The 21,055-nt window shown below is 48.9% G+C and overlaps 1 protein-coding gene across 1 annotated transcript in view; it reads right to left on the reverse strand.

The window, feature by feature from the left end:
* SMARCC1 (SWI/SNF related BAF chromatin remodeling complex subunit C1) overlaps positions 1-21,055 on the reverse strand; it is an 810,451-nt gene that overhangs the window by 35,897 nt on the left and 753,499 nt on the right. Inside the window, exon 21 of the mRNA XM_086939759.1 lies at positions 3,810-3,986. Within this exon, the coding sequence (XP_086795885.1) occupies positions 3,810-3,986 (177 nt within the window). The remainder of the gene's footprint in view (positions 1-3,809; positions 3,987-21,055) is intronic.

Below are 21,055 nucleotides of genomic sequence, written 5' to 3' on the forward strand. Positions count from 1 at the left end.
TTGGAAGGGTCCCCGCTCCTACCTTTATTCTAAAGAAAGGGGCTGGTACACGACTAGGTCCTGCCCATGGGTGGGACCAGGAAGGGGGGTGGTTACACCCCTCTCCCATGTCCGGACTTTCCCCAGCTCAGGGGCTGGTGTGACCCTGGAACTGGTTCAAGCCGGCAGATGCATAGTGAGCACCGGGGTGCCACTTGCAGTCACCTTCCTATTCAGCCCAGCCTACCTAGGATACACAAAACCCTGTCTGGGATGGTGCTAGCACCGCCCCTGACAGGAAACCCTTTGTCCAAGCTCTCCTCGCTGGAAGGACTCCCAGCAGCAGGAGGTCAGTCCTGTGTCTGTGGTGGCAGCATCCATTTTGTGATGCTGAGGCTCGAGATAACTTTAACCGGGGTTCACAGTTACATATATGTCGTGTCCCCCTAGAAGGGTGGAATGCTAACCCCGTCGCCAGAATTGGCGAGGGGTTAGTATTCCAATTCGTATGACACCTTACTCGACATGTTTTGATAAAGCGATACCAAAGATAGCAAATAACCGCGAGGATTATAATGGGCTTAAGAGTATATGGTACGCGTTATCATGGAACAGCTATTAGGACTTGGTTCTGCAAGCTGCAAACGGGCTCAGCTCATGGCAGAGCACCATCTCACATAATTCCGAGCACTGTGCCTTCAGGATTGATAAGGCCTGCCATAGGAGTGACTGACAGGAATACATGTGTCCATTTTAGGGTTAGATATAGGAATACTATATCTAAAGCAAAGGGTGATTACACCACCTTGCCCAGCTGTCGTGCAGCCAGTTGTGTCAGATTTGGATGGCCAGCTAGGCGTGGCATAATACATGCTGCAGCCCCTAGTAGGCCCTGGGTATACCTATGCCCTGGGTACCTAAGGTACACTGTACAGGGACTGATAAGGTGACTAGGTATCCAATTAGATATGTACCTAAGGAACATGGAATCCATTTTACAGAGAGAGCAGTAGGCCTGGGGCCCTGAATAGCAGGGTCCCAGGTCAACTAAGTCGGAAAACCAGCAAAACACCAGGCAAAAAGTTGGGGGCAACCATAGTCGGGTATCCACCCTCCTACACAAATGTTGGAGTCTCTCCTTTTCTTTAGATGAGTGAAAAATGTTGGTAGTGTGATGCTTTAGCGGATGTGGAAATGAGTCACTACTTTCGGTAGCAAAGAGACAAGAGCCTGCAGAACAAATTTCTGTGGGTAGAAGCTGTTCTATGGAGGTGTAACCGAAAAGTTTGAAACACACTGACATTTCTAGCCAAACTGTTCACTGACTGCAAAGCCAAGCTGGTGGAAAAGAAAGATCCTCTTCCCAAAGGTTTGTGAGCCTCTTAGATTCCCTATCTGATGGGGTGGTAGGAAATGCACCTGGGTTGACCTTGTCTGTCGAGGCCAAGATACTGGAAAAGAAAGGCTAGGTTTCCAGGGGCAGGGTGAAGGCATGCCCAAGGCTCCCACAAGAAAGTTGGTGGGGGCCTCATTAAATGGGAGGAGGGGCTCTGCAGAGACGACCCCGTTCGAAGCACCTCGGCCAAGACATTGGGCTTGACTTTGATGGAGAGTAGCTGTAGGTCATGGACATTGATGGAGGGTAGCTGTATGACATTGACCTATGCCGCCCTATGCATCAATACTGCAAAGGATGCACCTTCTTCCATGGCAGGACACAGATAATAAACCGGGTGAGAGACTGGAGAGGTGTTCACACCACTGGCATTCTCCTTTTACTGATTTTCCTCCTGGTAGTAGTCGTCTTCCAGGAGTCCATAACACTCTTTGGCATCCCCTCCTTTTGGAAAAGAGGGCCTGTTGAGGCGTGGCAAGTCCAAGGCAGTTTGGCATGGTCCTAACTGTGACTGTGTTGACACTGAGCGGTGCCATCTCCGAGTCAGAGAATAGAGTAATTTATTCTTCAATTGATGTCTGTAGCACAATGGACAGTGTCAGGTGGACTGGGGTGGGGAATGGTGGAGGCACAGATGTCTGCGTCAGTCCAAATCCAGGTCTGGATCTATAGGGCCTAACTGGCGTTGAGGGCAGTCTCACCTACAGTAATCCACCAGAGGAAGCTCTTGGCCGAAGGGAGCCGTTAGCCCAAAGATAGAGTGCATGGCATTGTAGAACTACTTGAGTTGGGCACGAGTCACTCCAGCTAACTCTAGAAAGCGCAGAGCAGATTCAGCAACTGGATCCACGGATGGAGTATGGGAGCAGGGGTGCTTAAAAGCATGGCGGTTGCTAGGGTAAGTTAAAGAATGCTTCGACTTGTGCTTCTGGGCTTACACCGACTTCGATGGAGACGACTTGGAGCAGGATGACGATCATCTATGGGACTGGCTCCAAGAAAAGGCGCAAGATCTCTCTCGGAGAGGACACTGAGCCCTCTACTGCCGCCAGGTGGTTAATCACCCTCTCACAAAACGTTTCAGATACACAGACATGCAATGGCCGCAGGCACCAACACAAACCAAGTGTTGGTCAGAGACAGATATCTGCCTGTGCCATACTTGACAGGGGTTAAACCCCATAGGTTTGCTGTGAGACATGTCCCTAGCATACTGGGAGCAAAGCTCAAAACAGAGTAAAAAAAAAAAGTGGTACACAAAATTAACTGAAATTTGCGCTGTTCTCGTGGAAAGACAGGAACTGATGTCAGTGCTCCAGGGAGGCACCTATATAGGCACTGTGCATTTTAACGAGGAGGTGCTGTACACCACCTAAAGGGGCACAGAGGTACTGCTCAAGATTTTACAGACTCAGGGCCAGATGTAGGTGTCTAAATACCGGTCGGTAATGCCGAAATCCAGTAAATTTCAGCGTTACCCACTGGTATTTAGCCATTCCTAATTTAGGTAAGGAATCAGTAAATACAGATTCTTTATTGCTCTTGCATCTAAGGAATAGGTATACAGATTCCTTAAATGCAATGTAGGAAGCACATTAAAGAGTGCTTTTGAGCCTTAAGAAATCGGTATTTACCACCAACTTCAAGTTGGTGGTAATTACTGATTTCCTTTAAAAAAACTACTTTTTAAAATGTTGTTAAGTGCCATGTGGCACACATTCATGCCCTTAGGGCATGTATGTGCGCCACATGTGCACACATGCACATTTCAGGGGTGCAAAAGGATGTCCTTTTGACACCCTGGCACCCTTGAAAGTGCTCCCACTATTAGCGATTCAGTAATACCGAATCGTTAATAGTAAATGTCTTCACATTCATTCCTATGGGCCTCTAAGCCCATAGAAATGAATGTGTAGGTATTCCTTATTATCGAATCTCAATTACAGATTCAGTAATAAGGAATATTAAGGATTCAGTATTTTTTACCGAATCTTTACCTACATAGGAAATACTGATTTCGTAATAGAGAATCGCTAAAATTCACTATTAAGAAATCGGTATTTCAGATTTACCTACATCTGGCCCTCAGTCTGTTGCCTGAGGAATATTCTAACGAGGGGACTCTGAGGTTGGAAGCCTCTAGCAGAAAGTATAACGTTATGAAACAAAAGCAGAAATAGGCTTTAAAAGTGGGGGTAGGCGCAAGTGTGGCTCAATGCCACATCTTATTTTAATGTCAAACACAGTGTAACATTTCAGCAGAACTAGATAGTATCTGATGAATCTTTCAAAAACAAACGTTGCAGAAACCCAAATACATGAGAATATGAAATAGAGAGGTCTTTCCACTCCAAACCAAGAATGTGCAGAAAATAACATATTTAAGCTTGTAAACGCACAGACAGCCCAAACCATCTGATTTTAAAGCACTTACACATGCCATTGGGTGCCAATGGTACACGTGGTCCAATTACATTATTAGATGAGGGTGGCAGACCTGATGCTGAAGGTGGTGGGCCACCAGCAGGTGGCATATTTGAAGAAACATTTGCCATTATGCGGGTGGGTCCAGGTGAAGCAGTAATGACTGACGCAGGACCGGCAGCTGGACCTGCTGGGATAATTTGCGCAATTAATAATAGGCACACAGGGTCAATTATATGTTTACACCAGAAAAAAAGAAACCTTCAATGTTTACGTAGCGAAGGTTGCCAAGAGCACCCACTCTCCTAAACAAATAAAAAGGTGAAGCACAATCTTACTCCCACAGTATTTCTTGTTGATGCTTTGTCTTAAAAACAGATTAAGCCTAATTAAAATTTCTATTTTAGAGGTTGAGGATTGACTTCTTGCACACCAGTTTTGTCTGACCAGGGCAAGTGAAAGGCAGAAGTACACATGTCAGCCCCTAGTAAATGGTACCCTAGGTACCCAGGGCATTGTGACGAGAGAAGACCCCCAAGGGCTGTAGCACTTATTGTGCCACCCTTAGGGGCCCTGTACCCTGACACACACACTGCCTTTGCAGGCTGGGTGTCCTGGTGCAGAAGCACAAGTTACTTACCTTCGGTAACGATATATCAGTAAGAAACAGTAGTTAGTATTAGATTCCTTACCTTAGAATATCCCCAGGCATCAGACTGGATCCAGAAACTTTTGCGTGGCAGTACCCCTGCGCATCATTAGGCGTCGACTGCGGCTCCGTGTCCGTCATCGGCGTCGGTATGATGTCGCCGGAGTACTGAGAAGCCGCCCTCGCGAGGTGACGTCAGTTCTTATACACAGCTTTTCCGCGCCAGAAACGCAGAGCCATGATAAAAACCAACACTGGTGCCATGAAACTAGGGCCCTGAAAGGGGATGACCGTAACCCTAGATATCGGTTTGCAGAACGGGAAGGATGGGTGGGGCTGTAAGGAATCTAATACTAACTACTGTTTCTTACAGATAAATCGTTACCGAAGGTAAGTAACTTGTGCATCTGAAAGAAACAGGTTGGCATTAGATTCCTCATTGTTTGTTTTTGGGACAAACTACTGGCCATACCTGCTTTGTTTCCTGGTCCTGTCTTTGCTGCCCTGCACTGCGAGTCCCCCCGCCGCCGCTTTTTCCACACTTGCGGCCGCCGAGTGAAGGACTCGCTTTCCTAGCTTTCCCAGCATCCTTGGCGGCGGCGCCCCCTGACCTCGCCATTACAGTGCCCGGAGGCGCTTTAAAGACCCTGAAGCCCCGGTGAAGCGGGCTCTCCTCACTTGTGTTTGGGACAAACTACTGGCCATACCTGCTTTGTTTCCTGGTCCTGTCTTTGCTGCCCTGCGAGTTCCCCCGCCGCCGTTTTTTCCACAATTGCGACCGCCGTGTGGAGGACTCGCTTTTCCAGCATCCTTGGCGGCAGTGCCCCTGACCTCGTCATCACAGCGCCCGGAGGCAGTTTAAAGACCCTTAAGCCCCCGCGTCGCTGGAACGCGCACGGGACACGCCGGGCGAAGCCCAGGCAAAGGGTGGGCCCTCTGTGGCCCTCAGAGGTCTGAGGTGGCCGGGCTGGGCAACCCCCCTTGTCTGTGCTTTGTGGACTTTGACACAACTAAGTAAGCTTACATCAGTTGGCCTATTTATCGCACTCCATGGTATTTGTTTACATAACTATTTCTTTTTAGGGGTGTATATTTGCTAGCTTTTGATATAATTTTGTCACACATATACATTCAAGCGTCATTATGACCACAAAAGGGGGCCCCAAAACTGTTATCTCACAGGGAGGTTCGCTTAAGGGGTCAATAGATCATTATTTAACACGGTTAACTTCGGGCATAGAACGGGAAATTGTGAGGGCTGAACAACGCTTATCCTTAGAAACCTTATCCAAAAAACGATCCTCTTTGAGGCTATCTGAACTCCCTCTAACTCCTCCATCATTAGGGGGTGTCGATGAGCACTCTAATACAATTACTACTTCCGGTATCTCCGTGGAGCGAGGACATGGTTCAATTAGGGTAGTTAGCTCTGATTTAACCATGGGGAATATAAGTGCTGAACCTGAAGTGCAAATCATACCAGAGGAAATTTGTTTGGGAATACCATCCACTCCAGTTAACGACAATATGCAACGTATTGTATCTGGACAGGCTTCAACTACAAAAAGGAAGCGTAAGGGTGCTAAGCACAGGGGGAGATTGGCTAAACAAGCTAAAGTGTATCTAAGTCCCCCCAAAGGTTATTATTAGTACCCCCAGATCTGTGAAGACCAACCTAGGATCGCAAGTGCCTATATTACCCCACCACTAGATCTACTTACTGGCGCAAATTGAATTCCTAGTGAGATCTTTATTTCTGCCGCTAGTAGAAAGACTAAAGAGAATAGGAGAAAAGGTGGGAAACATAGAGGAAGTAACATACGCCAATGCCGGACTAATTAAGAAACTGGTAGAAAACAATCAAACTGTGAACTCGGCTAAAATCACAGTGGCTAAAATAATTGGGACACCGAAAACTATTTCAACCCAATCTGTAGATCCGAAAATTCCATCCCCTATCCTACAGGACCCAAAACCATATAAAGGTCCCACCCCTTCTAAGGGGATTGCTGTCCCCACAGTGGGGCAGACTAATAATTGTACAAACTTAGATGGGATAGGTATAAATCATGGCAGAATAAACTGAAGTATAACTCGCATTGATTTACCGCCAGAGGCCGCACCCTATGTGTGTGTTCTTTCAGGGGTACCAGAACTGTTAACTGGGAAAACTGAGGGACAACAAGAAAAAAAAAAGTGGCATTTTGGTTAAGCAAAAATAGACCGCCCCCCCCCCCCCCCCCCCCCCCCCAATATTGATGGGAGAATTTTGAATGTCAGAAGGGTTTGGGTGGTTAGGACACATGACTAAGGACATACCAGGAGACTTGGTCATAGTAAATTTTAGGAATAACCGCGTGATCCCTTACCTTCGAAGTTGGCAACCTCAAATGGGAGATGGATGCATAGTAACATGGGAACTAGGTGATTTTTACCCCAAAGCACCTTACCTGCCATCTGTAAGACCCCGAATAGAAAGTACTCATTTTAAGGGGAGCGTGGGCTTTGCCCCAACACAGTCCCCCGTGACTTATAATAGATATGCACCTCTGTCAACCCTTGAAGATAATGACTGACAAGGGGTTGTTCTTGCCCCCCCATCGTCAGGGGCAAAACACACTACTGCGCCAGTTGAGAGGCGATTATATGACTTACCAGTTTAACCACGCCTAAGTGTTAATGAACTACTAATATCTTACCCCTTCTTAGTAAATATGAGTCCTACTAATTTAGTTAATCAAAACATCTCCGCCCCAACCGCAAAGGTTTTTTTGCCAGCCCCTCACCCCACTAAGCTCTCTTGTTGGAATATAGCTGGGTTGGAGTCCAGATTCTGTGTGCCTGACTGGGTGGAGTTTATAGATCAGGGAGATATTTTGTGTTTTCAGGAAACCTGGGTGGTTGCCCCCTTATTGCGCACTGGTTTCTTAAACTTTTCTAAACCGGCAGTTAAAGGCCATAGAGGGAGACCAGTGGGTAGCTTGACCACCTGGGTCCGCCAGTGTGAAGGAGTCTCAGTGGAAGAGATAACAATTGATAGTCCCGATATACTGGTTACTAGGATCTGTTCGACTGAGTGCTTTAATGTTCTTCTTGTGAATGTTTATGTAAGGGGCCTTCAAGGTGGGAAAGTTTCTTCACCTATTACACTCTTGGAGAATTTCCTTACTAATACTCAGAGTAAGGGGACTGCCCTGCCAAGCTGCGCGTCATTTCACTGTCTCTCACTTTGGTATTACCTTCTGCATACTCTGTGTTGTGTTTACGTTTTGCCTAATGACCCGATCTCGCTTCCCATTCCGACCACCATTTTTGCTGTTGTGCTTCCCACTGGCCCGCCTCCCCTCCACGCTACCGCCTCCCTTCTGCCCCTCCCACGCTCCTCCCCCTCCAATAACCATTTATGACAGATGTCCCAACGCGCAGCGTCCACGAGCTGTGGCCGCGCCGAAGGTGCGCCAAAGGTAAGCCCGTCTACGCCCGTCCGCGCCTGGACCGCGCCCAGCCCTAGACCCCCTGGCCCTCGTACCACCCACCCCTCCCGCATTACATACGACGCCACCACCCTCTTAGCCCTAAACCCCGGCCGTCTCCCCAACTGCATCCAAGCCGCTCCTGGACACATCCATGGACCCTTCTCTTGCAACTCCTGCAAGTTCGACGGCACCAAAAACAACTCCTCATCCACGAATACAAAACAGTTATCTGACACCAACCACCTAAAATGCATCCTGCTCAACACCCGCTCGGTCCACAGGCACGCCATCGACCTCTGGAATCTACTAGACACCATCTCTCCGGACGTCGCCTTCCTAACAGAAACATGGATGAACGCCTCATCAGCCCCAGACATCACCATTGCCATCCCGGAAGGCTACAAGATCATCCGTAAGGACCGCACCGACCAAACAGGAGGAGGCATCGCTATCGTCCATAAGAATTCCATCTGCATCTCAACCAGCTCAGACGTCAACCTCGCTAGCGCCGAACACCTTCACTTCCAGATCCACACCGACCCCAAGACCACACTCAGAGGCACCCTCCTCTACCGGCCTCCAGGACCCCGTGCACAATTCAGTGACGACATCACTGACTTTATCACCCCACACGCCCTCCCCTCCGAGGAATACATTCTTTTGGGAGACCTTAACTTTCACCTGGAAAAGAACAATGACAGCAACGCCACCACCCTTCTGGACAATCTCGCCAACCTCTGACTCAAACAACTTGTCACTACCCCCACCCACATTGCAGGTCACACACTCGACCCTATCTTCACCTCCAGCAAACATGTCCCCTTCAGTCACACCACAGCTCTCCTTTGGACGGACCACAGCTGCGTTCACTTTATCTACAATAAGACCACAACCCACAACCATCCTCAACCTACTCTGCGAAGAAACTGGAACAAAATCACCATCGACCAGATCTCCTCATCGCTTCTTCAAAACCCCCCTGCCCACTCCTCAAACCCCGACCAAGCAGCAATTAACTTCACCCAATGGCTATCCAACAGCGCCGACATCCTAGCACCGTTGAAAAAACGTCAAATCAAACTAGGCAGCAAGAAGGCCTCCTGGTTCAACGATGATCTTAAGAAATCTAAGAAACTCTGTCGCTCCCTCGAGAAGGCCTGGAAAAAAGACCCAAACACCAGCACCAGGGACGCCTTCAAAAACGCCACCCGCATACACCACCAACTAATCCGGTCTGCCAAGAAAGCCGCATTCAAAGACCGTCTAGATAACGCCCACAACAGCAAGGAATTATTCAACATCAAAGAATTTACCAACCTCTCAGCCAACTCCAACGACATCACCCCCTCTCAAGCCCTCTGCAACTCCCTAGCTTCATTCTTCCACAACAAAATCGCAGACATCCACAACAGCTTCGACAACCGACCCGGAGACCAACCCACCCAACCCTCTGCAGGACCTTCACCCCCCTTGAACATCCTTAATGACTGGAACCCAATCTCCACTGAGGACACCATCCGACTGATGAACTCCATCCACTCAGGATCCCCCACAGACCCATACCCTCACCACATCTTCAACAAAGCAGACTCCATCATAGCACCACACCTCCGAGACGTCATCAACTGCTCCCTCAACTCCGCCACCTTCCCGGAAAGCTGGAAACACGCAGAACTCACCGCCCTTCTGAAAAAACCCACAGCTGACACCACCGAACTCAAAAACTACCGCCCCATCTCGCTCCTTCCATTCCCGGCCAAAGTCATCGAGAAAGCTGTCAACAACCAGCTCACCGCCTTCCTCGAAACCAACAAATCCCTCGACTCCTCACAGTCCGGCTTCCGAGCCAAACACAGCACTGAGACCGCCCTCATCGCAGCAACAGACGACATTCGAACTCTATTGGACAATGGAGACACAGTCGCCCTCATCCTCCTCGACCTCTCCGCAGCCTTCGACACAGTCTGTCATAACACTCTATTACAGCGCCTCAGAAACATCGGAATCCAAGGAAAAGCACTGGAATGGATCACCTCGTTCCTCACCGGAAGAACCCAAAGAGCCCGCCTCCCACCATTCAAGTCAGAAGCCACTGAAGTCATCTGCGGCGTGCCACAAGGATCTTCCCTCAGCCCCACCCTCTTCAACGTATACATGAGCCCCCTCGCAGCCATCGCACGCCAACACAACCTCAACATCATCTCCTACGCTGATGACACTCAACTGATCCTATCACTCACCAAAGACCCTAACACTGCCAAAACCAACCTACATGAAGGAATGAAAGAAATAGCAGAGTGGATGAAGCACAGCCGTCTAAAACTGAACTCAGACAAAACAGAAGTCCTTATCCTAGGTACCTCCCCCTCCGCCTGGGATGACTCTTGGTGGCTAGAGGCCCTTGGAAAAGCACCCATCCCGACGGACCACGCACGGAACCTAGGCGTCATCCTGGACTCCTCACTCTCTATGAACAGACAAGTCAACGCCGTTTCATCGTCTTGCTTCAATATTCTTCGCATGCTCAAAAAAACATTTCGCTGGATCCCCACTGAGACTAGAAAAACGGTCACCCACGCACTGGTCACGAGCCGCCTGGACTACGGAAAAACCCTATACGCCGGTACCACCGCAAAACTCCAGAAAAAACTCCAACGCATCCAGAACGCTTCAGCCAGACTCATACTAGACATCCCACGTAAAGACCACATCTCTGGTCACCTGAAAAACCTCCACTGGCTCCCCGTTAATAAGAGGATTACTTTCCGCCTCCTAACCCACGCACACAAAGCACTTTACGAACTTGGACCCGAATGCCTCAACACACTACTTTCCTTCTACACCTCCTCCCGCCAGCTACGATCCTCCAACCAAGCCCTTGCTACTGTACCTCGCATCAACAAAACCACCATGGGAGGTAGATCCTTCTCCTACCTGGCAGCCAAAACCTGGAACTCACTTCCCACTCACCTTCGCCTCACTCAGAACCACCTAGCATTCAGAAAGCAACTTAAAACTTGGATATTCGACAAGTAATTCCCCACCCTTCTTCAAGCGCCTTGAGACCCTCTGGGTATGTAGCGCGCTATATAAATCATTTGACTTGACTTGACTTGACAGTTGGAATTGGCACCCATAAGGAAGTGGACACAATCTGCTATGTATCTTAAAGGGCTGTGCCTTAACCTAGGTTTGAGGGCAGTAAAGGGCAGGGTAAAATCAGATATGATGGGTAAGAATACATTCGATAATGGCAGACATGGAAGCCAAATTGATTACATTCTGGTCCATCTGAAGTTATGGCCTGCTGTTGTCGACATGGAAGTCTTAACCAGACTCGAAAGTGACCACAACCCATTGGTACTGGCCTTAGCAGATAATAGTTTCACCGGGCTGCCCACTGACGAATCAAATATAGTTTATACTCGGGTCACACTTCAAAATGATCTGAGGAGGGTTTGGTGGCCTAAGATAGCCACAGATGAGGTAGCCAGAGCCGAAATTAGATCTCTTGTCACCCAAACCGTGGAGAACCTGAGGAGTTGTGATACACAGGAAATGATCAAGGCTAGAATTGTCAGGATCTAGCAAGTTGCGCCTGCCAAAGTAAGTGAACTACTAATCCCAGGGTGCTTTGCGGTGAAGGCCCGGTTAAAACGAAGCAACGTGCACTTCCGCGCGTGCGCAATACTGTGTTCCAGCCGCGTTGGTTGCTTCAGGACACGAGTGACGGAGAAGCGGTTATCGTAGCAGGGAGAGGACCCACCCTGTAGGAAACCCGCAACCTCGACACTCTTCAAGGCCAGGTAGGGAGAGAGGAGTAGAGTCTTGGCTCCGTCTCTCTTTGACTTCTGAGCATTTCGAACACGGCGAGGGTTCTTCCGTAAAGGAACGGGACAACCCTCAGACTTGCTCGTGTTACGGCTGAGCTGTAATCAGACGGTTCTCTTCTCCGGATGGAGGAGCCACTCTGGAAGAGCTATAGTGCCGGACAATCCTTAAGGTGCTGGATTGAGAAGCGTGTTGATCCCCCGTGAGGAGGAGCGCTAGTGTATTTTGTTTGAGGAAATAACGGATTACTGGCTCAGGACAGTGTGTTGATCCCCGGAGAGGAGGAGCGCTGGGCAGGTTTTATGATAGAGCTTAGGCGCTCTGAGACTTGATTGAAGACGCTCCATGTACTGTATAGTATTTGTTTCACAAGACTTCCTTGGAGTAGGAAAGGACATAGGACTTCAGCAAGCGTTTCTGTTTGGCTTTGGTTTCTGTTCCCTTTTAAGAAGCCTGGCTGGTTGTCTCTTGGAAAGGAGAGGATCTATGATTTTTATTGATATTCTTTGGTGTAAAGGTTCTGAGTCTTAAGGTGATTATTGTTTAGTGAGACCAAAATGAGAGTAGCAAATGAGAGTAGCAAATGCGATGTGTGGAGTGTGTTAATGGTGTCTGCTTATGTATTACAGAGCCTTTTTCCCTGCAGTTCCCTTCCGTCCTTTATCCCCTGTCTGAACTGACCAGAACTCTGTGTATTACAGTCAGAGTTCGGAACGATCTGGAAGTGGAACCCTTATAGCATCTTCCTGACCCTGAGGAGCGAGCAGAACCTGACAGAATTGCGCACCCAAGAAGGTGTGCTCCTCTTGGTCAAGTCGGTGGCTATAATGACGACGCTAGAGGATGTAGTACATATTTTAGAGACCTTACAACAGGAACTTACCGCATCAGGTTTAGAAACGGCTGCGCTGAGGGAAAGGGTGGACAGGACAAATAGGAATCCCTTTGATGCTAGTACAGCGGCAGTACCCCCGATACAGGTCACGGTAGCTCCACCTATACCCCTGGCAACCCCTGAGAGGTATATGGGAGACCCCCATAAGGTTCAGGTGTTCCTTACGCAGATCTTGATGCATTTCTCCTGTCGGCCGTCTTCGTTTCCAACTAATCATTCGAGAGTGGCTTTTGCCATTTCCTATCATAGTGGAGATGCAGCCAACTGGGCAGTTCCCTTAGTGCACAACAACGACGCAGTGCTATAGGAATGGGATGCTTTCAGGATTGCGTTCGAAGGGGTGTTAGACAGGAGAACGACCTTGTTCAGTGCTGACAAAGAGTTGCTTTCTTTGAGACAGGGACAGGGGGATCTAGTCACATACCACACCAACTTCAACAGGTTGGTGACGGAAGCAGCCTGGCCTGAAGAAAAGCACATGTCTCTTTTTTACCAAGGCCTGTGTGGAGAGCTTAAGGATGTGATAGCCAGGATAGACCCTCAACCCCGCACGTGTGCGGATTTGGTCAGTCTATTGTTGCGTCTGGATGGGCGCATACATGACAGAGGTGGAGAGAAGGGCTCAAAAAAGGAGGCGTTGCAAGGAGAGGCAGGAGGAGAACCAATGGAGATAGGAGCAATACAGGCTCCTTTGTCACGTACAGAAAGAGAGACAAGACGCACCTAGGGTCTATGTATGTATTGTGGATAAAAGGGACACTACGTGCGTGAATGCCCTACGAAACCTAAGACACAAAACCCTTCCTTTAAGACAAAAAGGGCAACGGTATCCAAAGTAGGGGCAGATGGAGGTCTTTCTGAGTTTGAGATTAAGGATGAGAAGACAGGTATGAAGATACCCTCTCTTGTGTCTGACCTTCCGTCAGCCACAGAGGCTCATATAGTGCTACAAGGATGCTTGGTTGTGGGGTCACAAGTGCATCAGGTGCTGGCCATGTTGGATTCAGGAGCAACGGGCAACTTTATTGATAGTGGTTTGGTTCGACTGTTGTCCATAGGAAGAGTAGCACAAAAGATTCCGGAAGAAGTGGTGGTGGTGGACGGGAAGCCATTAAAATCAGGAAAGATCACTTCCCAGACAGAGGAAATTAGCTTAGTCCTATCGGTGGACGGGAAGCAACACTGAGAATATAGTGCTCAACATCATCGATGCACCGCAGTATGAGCTCATATTGGGGATCCCTTGGTTTTGTAAGCACAACCCAGAGGTGAATTGGGCAGATAGGGAGGTGAGGTTTTTTTCTGAGGCTTGTAGAGTACACTGTGACGGCAAGTGAGTCTCCCGCGACCGCTCTAGCGTCGCCATGGTACGTTGCGACAGCGGTGGAAAAGGAAGTAAGTCTACCAGTAGAATATCAGGCTTTTGCGGGTCTCTTTAACAAAGCAAAGGCAGAGACTCTTCCCCCTCATAGAAGATACGACTGCTGGATAGACTTGATAGACAGAGTGCTTCCGACATGTAGAGTATATGCATTGTCAGAGCCTGAAACAGTACATCTTCGGGCGTACTTAGACAATTACGTTAAGCTGGGGTTCATCCGCCCCTCCAGATCACCAGCGGCCTCCCCTTTGTTCTTCATCTCAAAGGCTAATGGAGAATTGAGGGCTTGCTGTGACTACAGAATTCTGAATAAAAATACGGTCAGGAACAGATACCCGCTCCCCCTCATTAACGTCCTTTTAGATCAGGTAAGGGAGGCAGTGATTTACACCAGACTAGATCTGCGAGGTGCCTACCATTTGGTGAGAGTCAGGCAAGGGGACAAGTGGAAGACAGCCTTTAAGACAAGGTATGGGTTGTAAGAGTACCTGGCAATGCCGTTCGGGCTATGCAATGCCCCAGCGGCATTCCAGTACTTTTTAAATGAAGTGTTATCAGAGTTCATGGACCTGTTCGTTATAGTGTATCTAGATGATATACTCATCTATTCAGACACAATCCATGAGCATTACCAACATGTGTGTAAGGTGTTAGCGAAACTTCAGGAAAATGCACTTTACTGTAAATTAAGTAAGTGCGAGTTCAGCATGACTGACGTGGAATTTCTAGGGGTGAATCTCAGCCCAAAGGGGTTATGCATGTCTGAACGCAAGGTTCAAGCCGTAATAGACTGGCCCAAACCCAAGAACATCAGGGAAGTGCAGAGTTTCTTGGGATTCGCGAACTTTTACAGACGTTTTATCAGCGAGTTCTCATTCAAGGCAGTTCCCATCACGCGTCTGTTGAGGAAAGGAATACCCTTTGTTTGGGCTGCAGAGGCTGACAGGGCTTTCGAAGGATTAAAGAGAGCATTCACTACGGCCCCGGTGTTGAGACACCCTCATTTGGATGCACCTTTCATAGGACATCGGACATAGCAATAGGCACAGTTCTTTCACAGAGAGATAAGGAGACGGGTCGGCTGCATCCCGTAGCCTACTTGTCTAAGAAACTGGACACCGCTGAAATCAATTACACCATTGCGGAGAAAGAACTCCTTTCCATTAAGAAGGCCTTTCAGGAATGGCGGCCGTATCTGTTGGGAGCTCGTCATTCGGTCACAGTATATACCGACCACAGGAATCTGCAATACATGCAGTCAGCCCGTCATCTCACACAGAGACAGATGAGGTGGACTCTCTTCTTTGCGGAATACGATTTCCACATCACCTTCCGCCCAGGAGTAGACAATCGTAAGTCAGACGCCTTATCAAGACAAGAAAGTACAGAGGATCAGGAAGCTCATGCACCGATGGCTATAATCCCACAGGAGAAAGTGATATGCATGGTAAAAGCTGACGATTTCCTGAGGGAAGTTCGCAAAAACAGAACAACCGAAAAATGGTAGAAATGGGCAGAAGAAGAGGAGGGGAGAACAGTGAGAGAAGGTTTCCCCTTCGTTCATAACAAATTGTTTCTGCCTACCCGGAAGTTACAAAGGAAGGCGTTTTATTGGTGTCATCAGTCACCGTTAGCAGGTCATCCGGGGATCAAGAAAACCACAGAACTACTGCAGCGCAAATTTTGGTGGCAGTCCATGACAGTCTTGGTCAAAAAATGGGTGTCGGAATGCGAGATCTGTGCAAGAGGGAAAGCGGATCACACTAAAGCCAGAGGGAAACGCATGCCTATGCCCACGCCTCCCTATCCGTGGCACACCATCAGTCTCGACTTCATCACGGGGCTGCCCAAGGAAGGGGACAAGTCAGCAGTGCTGGTGGTAGTGGATAGCCTGACCAAGGTGGGTCACTTTGTGCCTTGTAGAAACTTACCCACAGCGGGCCAGACGGCCCAATTGTTGTTTAGAGACGTCGTTCGTCTTCATGGCCTTCCAACGGTGATCATGTCGGACAGAGGCCCCCAGTTTGTGGCTAGCTTTTGGAGGACGTGGTGCAAGACACTACGTATAGAGGTAGCGGTGTCCACCTCATTTCACCCCCAAACGGATGGGCAAACCGAAAGGCTCAACCAGACCCTGAAGAAGTACTTGCGTTGTTACGCAGAGGACGCTCAGGAATCATGGGTTTCATTGCTTTGATGGGCGGAGCTCATATACAACAATGCAGTGCACAGCTCCACAGGTATCTCGCCTTTTATGGCCAACTTCGGCTATGCCGCAAAAGTTCTCCCCGTGGAAATACCGTCAGAGGTGAGGGACCAACCCACGGTACAGGCCCGCATTAAGGCCTTGTTGATCCTACACAAGAAGCTGTCTGGTAACCTTCGCAGGGCCAAGGTGGTATACAAGACATGGGAGGACCGAAGGAGAGCGGAAGGGCCTGAGTACAAGGTGGGAGAGCGTGTCTGGCTGTCCACCAGGAACATACGTTTAAGCTCAGAAGTGTGTTCCATCCTCGCTTTATTGGGCCTTACGAAGTAGTCAATAAGATAAACCTGGTTGCCTACAAACTCCGGCTACTTGGGAGCCTAAGAATACACCCAGTGTTTCACTGCAGTCTGTTGAAACCCGCTGGACCAGCAAGGAGGAGGGCTCCTCCTCCGATTCTCACGACAGATAGGGCGGAGTACGAGGTGAGGAGGATTCTTGACTCAATAACTCAAAGGACGATTGTGGTTCCTGGTCTCGTGGAAGGGGTATTCGGAGGAGGAAGATTCTTGGGTGCCCGACAGTGACGTACACGCCCCGCTTGCGGTTAAAATCCTTCTACAGGAAACACCTGGGGAAGCCGGGTTCTAGGAGGCGCTGGGGAGGAGAGCCTACTGTCAGGATCTAGCAGGTTGCGCCTGCCAAAGTAAGTGAACTTCTAATCCCAGGTGCTTTGCAGTGAAGGCACGGTTAAAACGAAGCAGCGCGCACTCAGCGCGTGGGCAATACTGTGTTCCAGCCGCGTTGGTTGCTTCAGGACACGAGTGACGGAGAAGCAGTTATCGTAGCAGGGGGAGGACCCACCCTGTAGGAAACCCGCAACCTCGACACTCTTCAAGGCCAGGTAGGGAGAGTGGAGTCGAGTCTTGGCTCTGTCTCTCTTTGACTTCTGAGCATTTCGAACACGGCGAGGGTTCTTCCGTAAAGGAACGGGACAACCCTCAGACTTGCTCGTGTTACGGCTGAGCTGTAATCAGCCGGTTCTCTTCTCTGGACGGAGGAGCCACTATGGAAAGAGCTATAGCGCCGGACTATCCTTAAGGTGCTGGATTGAGAACCGCGTTGATCCCCCGTGAGGAGGACCGCTAGTGTATTTTGTTTGGGGAAATAACGGATTACCGGCTCAGGACAGCGTGTTGATCTCCCGGAGAGGAGGAGCGCTGGGCAGGTTTTATGATAGAGCTTAGGCGCTCTGAGACTTGATTGAAGACGCTCCATGTACTGTATAGTATTTGTTTCACAAGACTTCCTTGGAGTAGGAAAGGATATAGGACTTCAGCAAGCGTTTCTGTTTGGCTTTGGTTTCTGCTCCCTTTTAAGAAGCCTGGCTGGTTGTCTCTTGGAAAGGAGAGGATCTATGATTTCTATTGATATTCTTTGGTGTAAAGGTTCTGAGTCTTAAGGTGATTATTGTTTAGTGAGACCAAAATGAGAGTAGCAAATGCGATGTGTGGAGTGTGTTAATGGTGTCTGCTTATGTATTAAATAGCCTTTTTCCCTGCAGTCCCCTTCCGTCCTTTATCCCCTGTCTGATCTGACCAGAACTCTGTGTATTACAGTCAAGAGTTCGGAACGATCTGGAAGTGGAACCCTTATAGCATCTTCCTGACCCTGAGGAGCGAGCAGAACCTGACAAGAATTCCCAGTGCCCATAGTGAGTTATTCCAGGGGCTAAAAAAATTATTTATTAAGAGTATTTCAATCCATGGTAAAAAGGTAACACAGAGGAATGTCTCCTGGTTTGATCATAAGTGTAGCCTAGCTCACCGTGAATTAATTATCGCAATTAAATCTAAAGTACCGGGATCTATTCAAACCTGTAGAGCTACCTATAAAGTAGCACTGAAAAATGCACAAAAAAATTGGGATGAGGAGTGCTGGAGGGTCCTCACAGAGGCATGTGATGGCAGGAACATGACGCAGTTTTGGCATCATCTTAAATGGGGCAACTGCCCTGATGAGCGGCCCAGATCTGCTCATGTGGAGCCTCAACAGTGGGTCAGCTTTTTCGAAAATCAGTTTAAGACCAATACTAGGGCTGTAGTTGTTTTGCCCCTCCCAAATCCTGCCGAACCACTAACATTTACACATTCAGAGGTAATGTCTGTAATGAAATCTATCCCGTGTGGCAAAGCCCCGGGCCCTGACTGCATTCCGGCGGACCTGTTTTTACAAGACCAGGATCTGTGGGTCCACTATTTAACTATCTTAGCCAACGCCATTGCAAATGGCGCGTAAGTCCCAGATTCTTGGTTCGGGGCTGAGATTTTGCCGATATATAAGAGGGGTGATCGGTCAGCCCCGTCCAATTATCGGCCGATCAGCTTAATAGACGCGGTACAAAAAATCATGGCCCGTCTAGTTTTGGGACGCATTCAGTCGTGGATGCTTGATTTTGATATCTTAACACCCCTGCAGACGGGCTTTCGGACCCATGTAGGGACCCTGGACCAGGCCTTTAGGTTTGTGTTGCTTTACTGGAAGGTAATTTTCATTGGGGGTGGTAAGCTATACGCGGCATTTGTGGACCTAAGGTCTGCATTCGACCTGGTGCCAAGGATAAAGTTATGGGAATGTTTATTAAAATTGGGTATGCCAGTAGAATTGGTGAGGCTTCTGGTTAACCTTCACGCCCATACGTATGCACAGGTTCGCTGGGGCAAGCCAGGTGAGGTGACTGCCAGATTTGAGGTTTTAAAGGGCATCAGACAAGGGTGTGTACTGGCCTCTACTTTGTTTTCCTTATTTATTAATGGGGTCTAAAATACTTTACAAACCACCCTACAGATGCACCATCCCTGGCTGGCATGAAAATCCCTCTGCTCATGTTCGCGGACGACACGCTTTTAATATCCAAAACAAGGCAAGGGCTTCAGTCAGCCCTGTCTCGGTTTGAGCTGTTTTGCCGCGAGCAAGAGCTAGAGGTTAATGTGGGAAAGACCAAGTTTATGGTTCTACGGGGGAGGAGCCCAATTAAAGCCAGGGTAACAATGGGAGGGGCTACCCTTGAACAGACATTGGTCTTTACTTATCTTGGTGTCACTTTTAGTGACAATCTAAGCTGGAAACCCCAGATTGACCTTCTTACTCTAAAGCATGCTCAATTAGGAGGAGCCCTCGTTAAAGAACATAGATGCTCCCTTCCAAAACCCATGACCCCCCCCTTATGAAGATCTATGGCTCCAAAATCTTGCCAACTGTGTTGTATGGTGCTGAGCTCTGGGGTTACAGTAATTTGGATCCCCTTCAAGTGGCCCAAAATAAATTCCTCAGGGTAGCTACGGGTCTTCCGCAGTCTTCCCCCCGTATCCCCCTACTTTATGATCTAGGGTGCCAACCGGTTGAGGACGTTGCGCGCTATAGACCACTGGCGTTTTAGCGGCGCCTGTGGACTACGCCTGAACTATCCCTTTATGCTAAAGCCCTGTTAGAAGTCAGAAATCTCCAGGGTTCCTTCAGGATTGATTGGTTAACTGACCTCAGAACAACATTGACAGATATGGGGTTAGGGGAGCTCTGGTCCAACCCGGATACAGTTACTTTTCCTACGAAAAAGTTGTTGAGAGATCTGTATTGGGGATGGGCCGTTTCTAAAAGACATGCTTCACTGACAGGTGGTTCGTTGACGGCATCATTTGTGTCTGTGAAGGACGTCTGTCTCCTTGAAGATTATTGGAATATTATTACTAGGCCTCTGGATCGCAAGCTATTTCATCAGCTTAGGGTTGGCACACTACCTCTAAGGGGTTTAACGAAGTATTGGGCCAACAGTGGCAATGGATACTGCCCATTTTGTATAGAGATGGCAGAAACAGTTGACCCCTTTCTCTTCGCTTGCCCTGTGTACCATGCCCCAAGACATAAGTGGTTACGCCCAGTTTGTAGGGCACTGGGTACACGATCGGCGAAGACAGCGAGTAGAATTCTGAAATCCGACATCATTATTGGTGGTAATTGGGGTTGCTAAATTTACTAGTTGGGCCTGGATCTTGCGGTCAAGATTGATCAATTCTCTATCAAATATTCCTTAATTTACCGATCAGGTACAGGCCTGACGTATTGGGGAATGTTATATTGTTCCATAAATGTATTTTTTTATACTGGTTTTTATCATAAATGAAGTCTTGTATATCGTGATTTAATGCTATTTTATCCTGTTCTTAATGCTTATTAATTTATTGTTTTAATCATAGTACACAATCATACTCATATTTGCGAAACTGCTCTGTAGGATAATGAACCTATATCTAAATGTTGGGGGCGTGGCTTGAACGCCGATGTAGGTGGAAGCGGGACTCCGGAGCTCCTCCGCGCCCGCCTCGCACCACACCATATCCTGCACCCCGGCTCGGACCCCGACCCCCTAGAAATGCATGGGAAGGGCCCAAGAGTACTAGGAGTGACCCTGGAGGACCGGGAGCCCCGGCAATCACCTGCGGGGAACTTTGTTAGCGAGGCGAGGTGACAAAAGTAACGGGCGCTCAAAATGGCGGCCGCTGTCCCTACCTAATCTGCCTGGCGCCGACAAGCTGACGACGGCGAGGGGCCCAGGAGAAGTGAGGGGCTCACACACACGACAGCGGAGGTCCCTAGGAGCTGACGGAGGTGGGAGACACCGCCTGAAACCGCGGCACGGGTGTGACCGAGGAGCGAAGGTCGGGCTGACTGCCTGACCCCAAGATGGCGCCTCCCGCAATACAGAATCTACCCTAACTGCCGGTAGAGGAGACCCGGAGGCCTCGTGGTGCGTCGATCCTG

The sequence above is a fragment of the Lissotriton vulgaris genome, chromosome 10 (genome assembly GCF_964263255.1).
Source record: "Lissotriton vulgaris chromosome 10, aLisVul1.2, whole genome shotgun sequence".
NCBI lineage: Eukaryota > Metazoa > Chordata > Amphibia > Caudata > Salamandridae > Lissotriton > Lissotriton vulgaris.